Source organism: Macrotis lagotis, chromosome 4 (genome assembly GCF_037893015.1).
Source record: "Macrotis lagotis isolate mMagLag1 chromosome 4, bilby.v1.9.chrom.fasta, whole genome shotgun sequence".
In the NCBI taxonomy this organism is placed as follows: Eukaryota; Metazoa; Chordata; class Mammalia; order Peramelemorphia; family Peramelidae; genus Macrotis; species Macrotis lagotis.
Window position 1 is genome coordinate 46864020 of NC_133661.1, and position 14257 is coordinate 46878276.

General features: G+C 37.2%; 1 protein-coding gene across 3 annotated transcripts in view; it reads left to right on the top strand.

Annotated features, from left to right (window-relative positions):
• Positions 1 to 12503: 12503 nt before the first annotated feature.
• Positions 12504 to 14257, top strand: part of REC114 (REC114 meiotic recombination protein) — a 96722-nt gene continuing 94968 nt past the window's right edge. For all 3 annotated transcript variants that reach the window (XM_074232679.1, XM_074232681.1, XM_074232680.1), the window contains exon 1: positions 12504 to 12696. In XM_074232679.1, coding sequence (XP_074088780.1) covers positions 12553 to 12696 — 144 coding nt within the window. In that variant the 5' untranslated portion in view covers positions 12504 to 12552. The remainder of the gene's footprint in view (positions 12697 to 14257) is intronic.

Consider the following 14257-nt stretch of genomic DNA (forward strand, 5'->3'; position numbering starts at 1 on the left):
AGGAAAAAGACTTTAACCTCATCTTCAAATTTGACAGAGGAGGAAATAGAATAGAAAAGTGAAATTATCTGCTCAAAGTCACACAGGGTCAACCCCAAGTCCTTTAAATTTATAACCTATTTTTTGTTGATGATGTCATTTTTCACTCATGTCTGACTCTCCATGACCTCATTTGGGATTTTCTTGGCAAAGATCCTGGAATGGTTTGCCATTTCCTTCTCCACTCTATTTTACAGATGAGGAAACTGAGGTAAATGGTATTACGTGACTTGCTGGATTTGAACCCAGGAAGATAAATCTTCCTGATTCCAGGTTCAAGACTCCAATCACTGCATCACCTAGTTGCTCCAAAATCCTGTTTTATTTCCAATCTAATAGTATTGATCCCCAAGACTGTACTTAAGTGCTTCCTTTAAGAAGTCCTCTTTGCTTTAGTCAGGAGGACCTGAATTCAAATGTGACCTCAGACACCAGGCACTTACTAGTTGTATGACCCTAGGCAATTCATTGAAACCCAATTACCTTCTCAAAAAAAGAAGGGGAAAAGAAGCTCATTAGGCTGAAGGAAAGAAAAGCAGTAAGTTCTTATTTCCCCTTCCCTGTCTGAAAATACTCATTTGCATAAAACAAATGATGAATACCATTATCAAGGGACCTTGGGCAAATCACTTCACCTGGTGACCTCAATTTCTCATCTACAAAATGAGATGCACCAGATGACCTATAAGGACCTTCCCATTCTAAATCTATGATCCTGTGATATTACCCCACCCTGAGTTGTCTTCTGGGAAACTCAGAATATAATTTGAATTTAGTTGCTGTCTAAGACCCCACAGAAGTAGGCAAAAAGATCCCCAGCTCTTATACAAACACTCCAGGTAATAATGTACATAAAGTACAATACAATCTTTATTTCACCCCCTGCAAAGGCAAAAACATATAAAGGGACTCAGAATAGCTCAAAAGTAGTCACTGAATTCATACCTAAAGTCAGTCACCTTTGAAAAGAAGAGAGGGAAAGGGGAGGCATCCCCTTTGTTTCTAAGTACTGCCATGAATATTTTGTATAGGTGGGACCTTTCCATCTTTGACTTGATAGGATCATCTGCCTAGTGGTCAGATCTCTGCACCAATAGGTACGGACATTTGAGTCATATGTTCTGTCATAGTTTTCAACATGATTCTCACCATACTTCACCATCTCTTCTTTGTTCTGGAAATAGTTAGATACGGGTGTTCGTTTTGCTCTTCGATCTTGAAAAGGACCACGACTTTAGGAAGGGGATGATATGACATGCAAACAAATGGACTGAAATAAGGGAGGACTTTCACAAAATCACCAGCCTCCAAGTGAGGCTTCTCTAGAGCCATCTGGGTTCAATGGCCAGGTATGGATCAAATAGGGATGAAGTGGCAGACAGTAAAGTCTCAGTCTGACTGAGGCAACACCCTTTCAGGGGGTTAAGGCTAGGGAAGAGAGAGGTGAGGCAAAGAATAGCTTCTTTTGCATAGTCCAGAAGAAAAAAGTCAGTCTGGTAGAGGAAGACCCTCTGTCCAAACAGACTCTCCCTACCAGCCTATAAACTCCTTGAGTGCAGACTTGCTTATTCTTGCAATAATAACAGCTGACATACATAATACTTCTTATACATTAGCTCATTCGGTTCTCTGGATAACCTGTAAGGTTGGTACTATGGATATTTTTTATTATCTCCACTTTAGAGAGGAGCTGGAAAGAGGATTTTGGGAAGATGATAGAGAGGTTCAGAAAATTCTCAGCTTTCCAAACTTCCTCCACAAAAAAGATAGAACATTGTCACAGAGCAGCAGAAATAAACAAAGCAATTATCCTCCTAAAACAATTTGAGAAGACCCCCCAAGAGAGATGAGATTTGGCTGGAGTGAAGGAAGCCCCTCCAGGCCAACTCTGCACAAGCAACAAACCTTAATTCCTGGGGGGTAGCTGGGGGTGGGAGGCAGCCTCAGCCTTAGAACTTTTCATCTCCTAGACAGTATCTGCGTTTGACTGTAGAGCAGGTGACTGAAGGACCTTCCACTGTCCAGGGACACCCAGCGCAACTGTGCTGACCAGACACAGTCGTGGGCTGGGGCTGTTGGAGGAGGTGCACACACCTGGTGGTGGTAGTAGTGGGGAGGTTCCTGCAGGCTGGGGGACCTGCAGAAGAGCGGTCTCTGGTTCAGTTCCAGGCCAGAGAGGTAGCTGTATGTACCTGGCAAGTCACTTAAATCCAGTTACCTTCTCAAACACCATCAGATTGACCTCTGTGAACAGGAGCATCTGTGGGACATTGGGGCTGGCTGGGGTGGAGAGAGTTCAAGGTTAGGTCTCAAGACAGATCTCAGAAAGAAACACCTGAGGCTTGGGGTACTAGTCCTTATACCTCCAGACCACAACTGGATTACACTACAGCTAAAAACATAAATAAAACAAGATAAACAAATATAAGTAAGCAAAGAAGAAAGAACTCAGCCATGGATGGACTAGGTTCATATTCATAGGAAGATAACAGAGCTTAAAAAGTTACTCCTTTTTCACTGAGAAATGCCAAATGGTCCCAAGTCCAAAAAGAACTCTTGCAGGAACTTAAAGAGGACTTTAAAAATCAAATAAGAGAAAAACAATCCAAGAAAATCAAGAAAATTATGAAAACAAATTCAACCAACTAGAAATAGAGTATCAAAAATTTAAGGATTAAAATAATTTTTTGAGAACTAGAACTGAACAAGGGGAAGCTGAAATTTTAAGACTCCAGGAAATCATAAAACAAAATCAGAAGAATGAAAAAATAGAAGAGAAAGTAAAATATCTCATAAGATATTTGAATTTAGTTGATGTCTGGAGATCAAGGAGAAATAATATAAGAATAGTTGGGCTACCTAAAAATTATAATAAAAACAGGATCTTGATACAATATTATAAAAAATTATCATTTGGAAAACCAAAGATTAATAAAACTGAAAACCTTTTAGCTATTAAGGGCAGCTAGACAGCACAGTGGATAGAACACTGGCCCTGGGTTCAGGAGGACAGGAGTTTGAATGTGACCTCAGACACTTACCAGTTACTAGCTGTGTGACCTTGGGCAAGTCACTTAGCTGATTGCCCTGCATCTAGGGCCATCTCCAGTCATCCTGATTCATATTTGGCCACTAGACCCAGAAGACTATGGAGGAGAAAATGAGACTGATGACTTAGCTGAGCATCCATCACTCACATCTAATTCATGCCCTCGTCATGGTATCTCTTCCCTAATATCATGGTCTTCTTCAAAAATAAGGAACAAACATTATGAAAAAAACAGTAATATAGATAAACCTTTGGTTAATTTGATTTACAAAAGAAAAGACAAAAACTAAAATTTCCATAAAGGAAAAGGTGTATTCACCACTAATGAAGATGAAATTAAAGCAATAATTGGATCTATTTTGCCCAACTGTATGCCAGTAAATCTGATAATCTAAGTGAAATGGATAAATATTTACAAAAATACAAACTTCCAAAATAAACAGGAAGAAATAAAATACTTAATTACATTTTAGAAAAAGAAATTGAACAAGCCATCAATGAACTTCATGAGCAAAAATCTCCAGAGTCAGATGGACTTACAAGTGAATTCTACCAAACATTTAAAGAAGAATTAATTCCAATTCTATATAAACTATTTGGGAAAATAGGCAAAGAAAGAGTCCTGTAAAATTTCTTTTAATGACACAAATATGGTGCTGACAACTAAACCAGGAAGAGCCAATACAGAGATAGTCATAAACCAATTTCCCTTGATGCAAAAAATTTTAATAAAATATTAGCAAAGAGATCAAAGCAGGTTATCACCAGATTTATACCAAGAATTCAGGGATGGTTTAATACTAGGAAAATAGTAACTAAAATTGATCATATCAATAATAAAACTAAATAGAAATCATAAATTATCTCAATAGATGCTAAAAAAAGCTTTTGACAAAATACAACACCTATTTCAATTAAAAACACTAGAGAACATTAAAAATGATTTTTTACTTAAAATGATAAGCAGTATTTACCTAAAACCATCAACAAGCATTATCTGTAATGGGGATAATCTAGAAGTATTCTTAATAATATCAGGGCTGGCCACACCTACAATTATTACCATTATTTTTTAATTTTAATTTTAATTTTTTCCTTTCCCCTTTATTGCTCAAGTGAGTATATTTTTTGGGGGGGGGAGGGGGTATTTCGTTTACTCTTAAACAAGAATATTTTATTAATGTATACAAAAATTGTACAAAATGAGAATAAATAAATATTAAATAAAAAGATTTTTGCATCAAAAAATATCGGGGTGATAAAAGGGTGCCCTTTATCCCTACTATTATTCAATATTGTACAAGAAATGTTAGCTTTAGCAATAAGAGAAGAAAAAGAAATTGAAGGAATTAAAATATATAATGGAGAAAAGATTCTCCCTCTTTGCAGATGGTATGATGGTATACTTAGAGAATCTAGAAAATCATCTAAAAAACTACTTGTAACAATTAAAATTTTAGCAAAGTTGCAGGATATAAAAATAAATCCACAAAAATCATCAGTATTTCTCTATATGACCAAAAAGTCCAGCAGAAAAACCCCATATAAAAGTACTGCAGACAAAATAAAATATTTGGGAGTCTACTTGGCAAGACAAACTCAGCAACTGTGTGAAAATAATTACAAAACACTTTTCATACAAATAAAATCAGATCTAAACAATTGAGAAAATATGGATAGGTTGAGCTAATACAATAAAAATGATAATTCTATCTAAATTAATCTCCTTATTCAGTGTCATACTAAACTTTTTTACAGAGCTAGAAAATTATTTTATAGAGTTAGAAAAAAATAACAAAATTTATCTAGTAAGTACAGAAGGTTAAAAATATCAAGTAATAATAAAATACAAAGAAAGATGGCCCAGCTGTACCATATCTAAAACTATATTATAACAATCATTAAAACTGTTTGGTACTAGGGCAGCTAGGTGGCACAGTGGATAGAGCATGGTTCCTGGTGTCAGGAGGACCTGAGTTCAAATCCAATCTCAAGCACTTAATAATTACCTAGCTGTGGGACCTTGGAAAAGTTACTTAACCCCATTTCCTTGCAAAAACCAAAAACAAGCAAACAAGCCAAAAAACTCAACAACAACAATTTTAAGAAATAGATTGGTGGATCAGTGGAATGGGTTAGGCATACAAGGTACTTTTGTAAATAACTCATAATCTACATTTGATAAACTCAAAGACTCCAATTTCCAAGACAAGAACTCACTATCTGACAAAAACTTCTGGGAAAACTGAAAGACTGTATGGCAGAAACTAGACATAGACAAACATTTCATATCCTATACCAAGATAAGGTTGAAATGATCCATGATTTAAACATAATGGATAATACCATAAGCCAATTAGAAGAGCAAGGAATAGTTTATCTATAAGCTCTCTGGAGAGGAAAAGAAATTATGACCAAACAAAAGATACAGAACCTTATGAAATACAAAATGGATCCTTTTGATTAAATTAATTTAAAAAGTTTTTGCAAAAACAAAACCAATGTTTTGGAAACACTGGAAAACTGAAAACAATTTGGAAAGTTGGAAAACAATTTTATAGCCTGTATCACTGATAAAGGGATCATTTCCAAAATATATAGGGAATTGAAATTTATAAGAATACAAATCATTCCCCAATTGATAGTCAAAGATATGAATAGGTAGTTTTCAGAGGGAGAAATTAAACTTATCTACAGTCATATTAAAAAATGCTCTAAATCACTATTGATTAGAAAAATGCAAATTAAAACAATTCCTACCTGTCAGGTTGGCTAATATGACCCAAAAGGATAATGATAACTGTTGGAAGGAATGTGTGAAAACTGGGATACTAATGCATTGTAGGCAAAGTTGTGGACAGATCCAAGCATTCTGGAGAGCAATTTAGAACTATACTAAAGGGCTATAAAACTGTGCATTTCCTTTGATCTGGCAATACCACTATTAGATCTCTGTCCAAAACAGATCAGAAAAAGGAGGTACATGTACAAAAATATTTATAGTAGCTCTTTTTGTGGTGGCAAAGAATTGGAAATTAAGGGGATGCTCATCAATAGGGAATGACTGAACAAGTTGTGTTATATGAATGTAACAATTATTATTGTTTTATGATAAATCAAGAGCAGGCAGAATTCAGAAAAAACCTGGATTTACATGAATTGACGCTGTGTGAAATAAGCAGAATCAGATACAGAAAGGATCATCTAGACTTAACTATTCTCAGCAATCAAAGATGAAAGATAATTCTAAAAGACTTTTGATGGAAAATGCCAACCACATCTAGAGAAAGAACCTTGGAGTTTCAATGTAGTTCAAAACATACTATTTTCTCTTAAAAAAAAAAAAAAAAGAAATTAAGAAAATGTGCCCTAAAGTTTTAGATTTTAGAACAAGAAGGCAAAGCAAAAAATAGATTAAAAAAATCCATTGTTTTTCCACTTGAAAGAGATACCAGTAGGAAAACTAAATAGATAGCCAAGTTTCAAAGCTCCCAGGTTAAGGAGAAAATATTGAAGTAATAAGAAAAAAATCAATTTAAATTATTGTATTACAGTAAGGATTACACAAGCTCTAGCAACTACTACTTTAAAAGACTGTAGATTTTGGAATACCGTATTCCATAAAGCAAAAGAGTTGTGGTTGCAACAAGGGTAACTTATCCAGAAAAGTTAAGGATAATTCTGAATAAGAAAAATAATAGACATATAATGAACTGAAAGAATTTCAGGTTTTGTGACAAAAACCCCAGTACTTAAGGGAACATTTGATATGTCACATCCAGGAGAAATATACAGTCAACTCATTGCACTTGCTAGAACTTGTACGAGTCATGACTGCCCTGCCAGAGAAAATGCTTCCTAAGTTTTTCCTTCCAAGCCACCTGGGTCTCTCTCTCTCTCTCTCGTAAATAGCAATTGTTTCTGTTTGGGCCAGAAAACCTAGGTATACAGGTTGACTATGAAAAAGAGCTTCGTCTTTGTTTCATTTATTACTTACCTGCCTTAACAGGTTTTAAGAAAATAAGATTTAGGCATGAAAATTTTATATTTAGTGAAGGTTAATAGTTCACATGTCATCTTATTTGGAACCTAACGCATCTTAGGTGTGTTACATCTGGAATTTAGAAACACCTGTATAACTATATGAAAATTATTTGAGAGCCATCTAAAATTGTTTGTTTTAAAGGATTCTGGAAGGAATGGTTTGTTGTTTGTATCTTTTTAAATATAGAGAATAACTGAATATATTAATAAAGAAAATTGTTCCAATAGAATCTGCTTCTATATGTAAATTGGGATTTTGGTAGTTGCGCATACAAAATCTTTTGTTGTTTGTTTGAAGTAAAAGCACTTATGTAATGTGGATAAAATAATTTGAGATGTTTTCTGTGATAATCTCTCACTATTTCTATTGAGAGATTTTAATTGATACTAAATCCTTGTGTCCTGAACTCACTTAAAGTTCTGACTATTTGGAGTTAGCTGTTTAAGATTTTTATGGGACAATTGATTTGGCATTATTTTGTGTCTGATTCCAGGTATGATCAGCAAAAGAAATGATGCGGGGGGGCATTGTCTATAGAAGTCAGAAAATCCCTTGTGGGTTGCACAATGCAGGTCATAAATTCATTTAGATCTGAGAGATTTTCAACAAGTTCTGAGATTGAATTCTTTCTGACTCAATTTCCCAAATGTGACATTTGGAAAATGTCTCACCTGGCAGAATCAGAGTCTGGTTCAAGGCATTTGGCTACCCACATGACCTCTGCCTGGAAACTAACATTTAAAACATATGTGTATATAGATATATACATGCATGCACACACATACACATACATATACACACACACACTTACACACACATATACTTATCTATATGAAGAAATTTTCCTTTAATGTCCCTGAACTTTACAGTAAATTGCTGAAAACATGTCAGATGATCAATATTAAAATCAGGTATAAAAATTTTAAGTTATCTGGCCAGCAGTTATCTGAATTCTAATAGCCAGGTAAACTAGTGAAGAGTCTCAGCATCTGTTGTCAGCTATATGTTCCTACTATAATTAAGGGCCTTTAATTTTTTTATGTTATAGGGGACATTTAAGTGAAATAATAAGTTTTTGCAATATCAAGATATGATTCTCTATGATAACAATCTCAAGTTCTGTTTTAAGGAAAGGAATGTGTCAACTAACTATATCAGAAGAAGGAATATCTATTGTCTTTTAAAAAGTCATTTCAGTGGGGCGGCTAGGTGGCGCAGTGGATGAAGCACCAGCCCTGGAGTCAGGAGTACTTCGGTTCAAATCCAGTCTCAGACACTTAATAATTACCTAGCTGTGTGGCCTTGGACAACCCACTTAACCCCATTTGCCTTGCAAAAAAAAACAACCTAAAAAAAAGTCATTTCAAAGAGAAATTCGTTTCCAGTTAAGAATTTTTGAGTCATTATTTTATTATTAGCAGAAGATTAAGACCGTTCTTTATAAATCCCTTACTGGATACTTTCTATTCTAAAATGATTATCAAATACGTATGCAAGTTATTTTGTCAATCTTTAATGAACTCACTCTTTTAGTGGAACTTTTTATGCAAGTTTAGTTTATGTGGAGCAGCATTCTCAAAATGGATGATTAAAAAGAATAAGATAATGGCAAAAGCAAAACTATTGATTCCTATTTGTAACTAAATTTTCTGTGTGTGTAAGCATAAGTGGGCAAGCCAAAATGTATATTGTCATGATCTAAGAAGCTACAGTTTTATTTTCTAGTGACAAAAATATGAGTTTTCTTCTGATTAAAATGTTAAGATCTTTTACCAGAAAAAGATCTCTACAGTCATATCAACTGAAGAGGACTTTTGAAACAGATGCCTCCAGAAGAAAGAAAAATTGGACCAGAAGTTTACATTACATTTTATTTTCTGTATCTTGCATCTATTTGTACTGGTTATTTAATCAAAGGGGAATGCCCCCTTATAATCTCCATAACTTTCCCCTTGATTCTCTAAGTCCTTATGCCCCCTTCTTATAGATAGACCTCATATTTGTTGCCTAGTCATTATCAGAATAATAAAAACAGAACAACCTTTACTTAATGGAAATGCAGGGCAAGGGAAAGGATACGTATGAGGAAGAAAGTGAAAAATTGTTAATTAAATTTGAGAAATTGAAGAATGATGTAGAAATGAAATTTTGGGTAAAAAAAGAGGGATTTTAATAAGTGATTAGGTTTTATTTATATATCAATTATTAGGAATTGAGGGAAGGAGTCTATGTCTTACAGATAAACAGCCAGGGAGGATGGGGGGAAGCCATAAAGAAAGGAATCTGCTTGTACTGATAAGATGTAGGTAAACTTAAACAGAAAAGCAAGAAACCATAAAATTAGAATGTTGTATAAATTAATGAATAAACTGATGCCAGGTGTCAGATTCACATATCTGTTATACATCTTTTTTTTTTAAGTTTTTGCAAGGCAAATGGGGTTAAATGGCTTGCTCAAATCCACACAGCTAGGTAATTATTAAGTGTCTGAGGTCGCATTTGAACTCAGGTACTCCTTACTCCAGGGCAGGTGCTCTATCAACCTCACCACCTACCTGCCCCTGTGTTATACATCTTAATGCCCTGGTCACCAAAATATGGGGAAGGGGGGATTTGATAAGGAATGGAGACCCACATGGGGAGGGTATTAGACACCTCGGATAAGTCTTTGAACTTTGTGATATCCAGACAATTGGGGACACGGAAGGCGCTTGTTTTTTAGATAGGGGATGGAAAGACTACTCTTTTGTGTCCAATTTTTGGGACACCTGCTTTTAAGAATGTTAATCTTTGCTTTACTAATGGTTGTTCTGAGTTCTTGTAAGGCACTTGTTTCTTACTATCAATGATATTATTAATACTGTTTTATACCATTTAAAATAATTATACAGTATAAAATACCTGCCAAAATAGACACAGGAACTATATGAAAATAATAAAATACTTTTTATACAAATAAACTCAGATCTAAATAACTGAAGTAATATTTATTGTTCATGGTTGGTTAAAGCCAATATTATCTTCAAAATGACAATTTTACCTAACTTATTCAATGTCATTCCAATTAAATTGTTAAAAAATTACTTTTACTTAGATAAAATAACAACAAAGTTCATTCAGAAGAACAAAAGGTCAGAAACTTCAAAGAAAACAGGGGAAATACATGTAAATGAAACAGATCTTAAACTATATTATAAGGGGAGAGCATTGCTGAAGTAAAGTTGAAGTATTGTTTTTGTAAAATGGGTAATTTTGAATATTTTAAATTAAAGTGTTCTTGTATAAATAAAGCCTATGTGCCAAGAATAAGAGGAATGTAGAAAACTGAAAATTTTTACAATCTCTCAGATAAAATGTGATTGGGTTAGAGTACTGTTGTGGTGTAGGAAATAATGATGTGATTGATTTAGAAAAACATGGAAAGATTTGGACTTATGAAGGAAGATGCTATCTACCTTCAGAGAAACAGATGAAAAGTGGAAATAATCATAGTATTTCTGTATGAGTGTTTATTATATATCTGTATGTTTAGATATCTATGTATATGTATTGTCAAGAAAGATTTTTATTAATATAATATATAATGAATTTAATAATAATAATAATTTAGCTTCAAGAGATGCTATTCATAGGTAGTCACTGGGTCTGGTAAAACAATGAAACAAAGTAACCACTAAAAATTGTTCTAATTGTGATGGGTTTTGCATTTTTTCCCCCGTCTTGCCCTTGCCTGTGTTGTGAAGTCTAGCGGTATAACTTGCACTGCATTGTAACCCCCTAAGACTTAAAAATCAAGTTAGCCATTCCCATGTGGTTTGAGAACACCTGTTTTGTATGGTAACAAGTGATGTCATTATTGCATTGTCCTGCAAAGTAGGTTTGTCCCCCCGAAGATCACTCAAGACCCAAATCTAACTGTTCTATCTAATCTATCATGTATGTCGTCTCTGTCTGAACCACAGCAAAGAAGGAATAATCCCATGATCTGCAAATCACTAATAAACTGATACCTGGTTATTAGTACTTTGTCACTGGTCTGCTTTGTCATACTATAGAAGGACAGATAGATAGATAGATAGATAGATAGATAGATAGATAGATAGATAGATATAGATATAGACATAGATAGATGATTGATGGATGGATAGATCATGGATGGATAGATGGATGATGGATGGATAGATGAGTGATAGATGGATAGATAGATGGATGATGGATGGATGGATAGATGATAGATGATAGATGAATAGATGGATGGATACATAGATGGATAAATGGATAGAAAGGTAGATGGATAGGTGGATGGATGGATGGATAGATAGATGAATAGATATAAAGATATCTATATATAAATTGTGCATATATATATATATATATATATATATATATATATATATACATATCTTGAATCTTAATTGTAGCCTTCTTTAGGGTAAGGGGCAGGAGGGAGAAAAAATAAAATAAAAAGTGCACAGCAGATAGCAAAAGAAAACCAACAAGAAAGCTGGGTAGCTTCGCAAACAATATGAAGTATTAAATATACAGATTTTTCTTGAAATGGAAATTTATGGTTTCATCTTGAATCCTCTTTTACGTATTTAAATTAAAAATAAATAAAACGTGTACCCCCCCCAAAGTGATGAGACACAAGAGTTCAAACGGCACGCCCAGGATTTACAGCTGTCACTTGTCAGAGGCAGAATTTGGACCTGGATCCTGATGTCCACAAGCCCAAAGCTTCGGGTCCAAGAGACTCTGCCGCCTCTCCACCCGGGCCCTGAGCCCAAACAGTCTCTTACACTGTTTACTGGATGAACGGCGAGCACCCCTTTCCCCTGGGCCCGGCGCCCCGTCTTCGCCTCTTCCCGGGTGGTATCTGTTGGTTTGGTCACGTCTTTGTTCAGGGGCCGGGGTCCTGCCCCCCCAGTCCTCGGGGCCCGCCCGGCCCCTCTGCTCACACCGGCCTTTCCACCCCCCACTCTCTGGTCCTCAGACTCCCCGGGGGGGGGTGCATTGGAGGAGAGTCCCCCCCTCCTCTCCCCCTCCCCCTTCCTTCAAGGCCCCCCAAAACCCTCCTTCCGCGGAAACCCCCGCCCCACCTTCCCTCCCCTAACTGGCGCCTGCTCATCCTGCCAGGTGCTCGCCGACGCCCCCTGCCCCCCCCCGCTGCCTGCCCGTGGGCGGGGCTTACAAGATGAATGACAGGCTGGCATCCCCGGAAGCCACGTGCGGGGCCTTTCCCGGGCCAGGGGGACGCGTGCCCAACACGCGGCTTTTCATTGGCCGCCGTCGTGTCGGGAGGCGGTGTCAGAAGAAACTCGTTCTGGGATTGGCTAGCGGCGGAACCGCGTGCTCGGGAGGGCGGGGCTTGTCAGGCGGCTCTTCCTCGAGGAAGGCTGAGCGAGGCTGTGGGGCGGCCATGGCGGAGGCGGCGCAGGCTCCTTCCTGCCTCTCCTGGCAGTGGCCTCTGAAGCGCTACGGCCGCTTTGTGCCCTCGGGCACCGACCGCTTCGGGGCAGCTGCTGAGGCCCCGCGGAGCTCGGACCCCTCCGCCTCCTGGAAGGTGCGGCCCGTGGGGGACCGTGGGGGAGGGGTGGCCCGCGAACTCCAGAGCCCGTGACCCGGAAGAGTTACTTAACTATTAAGTAGTTTTTTTTGCCTCCATTCTTCGGGATTGTGAGGATCCGGTGAGGCCTTAAAAGATATCAACACTGTTCACATAACTATGGGCTGTTGAGCCGGGTACTTGGGGCTTTCTTGGCGGAGGCCCAGGGATGTCCGCGTTTCCTGATGAGGAAACTGAGGCAGGCGGGGTCAAGTGACTGGCCCGGGGTCAACAGCTAGGAAGGGTCTGAGGTCAGACCTGAACTCAGGGCCTGCCCAGCCACCCAGCGGCCCAATAGTCATATACATTTGTAAAACTTGTTGAAATATTTATGCAAATACATACGAATAGAAACGTGTTCATATGACTGTGCTTATGAATATGCACATCAATTAGATAAATATGTGTTAAGTACAAGGAATAGGTGATATGCGTTTGTTGAATAAAGATTTATATGAATTAAATTTAGTAGTCTACATGTTTATAAATATAAATGTGCATAATGCATATAGAAATGCTAGTAGTTATTATGAATATCACGAATATCATTCTCTCACTCCCTCAACATATCTAGTCCAAGCCAACCCTTCTTACATATATGCCAACCATCCCCACTTTGGCATAGACGCCTCGCCTCATGCCTGAACCGCTACAGAAGACCTCAGTCTGGTCTCCCCATCTCTGGTTTCTCTCTCCTCTACAGCCCACTGCCAAGTGACTGCCCTCCAACACAAGTCTGACCCAATTGCATCCCACTACTCAGTAAACTCCAGCGGCCCATTTTTGCCTGTACCATCAAATACAAAATTTCCTGTTTGGCATTTAAAGGCCTTCACAACCTTGTCTTGACTTGCCCTTCCACTAATCTCTCACTTTACTATCTCCATGCTCTCTCTAATTCAGTCACTAGGTTTCTTGCCCTTCTCCAATATAAAGCTATTATTTCTTGTGTCTTACCCTTTTCACTGACTGTCCCCCATGCTTGGAATTTCATCCTTCCTCTCCTCTGCCAGAATTCTGGTTTCCCTCTCTTCCTTCAAGACTCAAATGAAATCCGACCTTCTTCAAAAGTCCTTTCTTAATCACCATTCCCCTTAGTTCCTTCTCCCCAAGCTTGTTCCCCATCTGCTCAATACAAAAATTGTTTGCATGGTCTCTGCTATTAGAATATGAGCTCCTGGGAACAGTGACTGTGTTCTTACTTTTCTTTATATCTCTAGCATTTAGTCCAGACCTAGCACTAAACTTAATAAATGCTTGTTATTGATGGATTCTTTAGTATGTTTAAAAAGTTCTCTCCACATCTTTGAGTCAATCATCTATCTGTCAGAAGATGGATATGTTTCATCTTAGATCTTCTGAAAACATGGATGATCATTTCTTTGATCAGACTTCTTTCAGCATTGTTTTTCTTTATGATACTGTTATTGTATAAATTGTTCTTCAGTTCTGCTCACTTTACTATATCCATTCATACTATCCTGGATTTTTTGAAGTTATCTCATTCTTTCTTAATTGG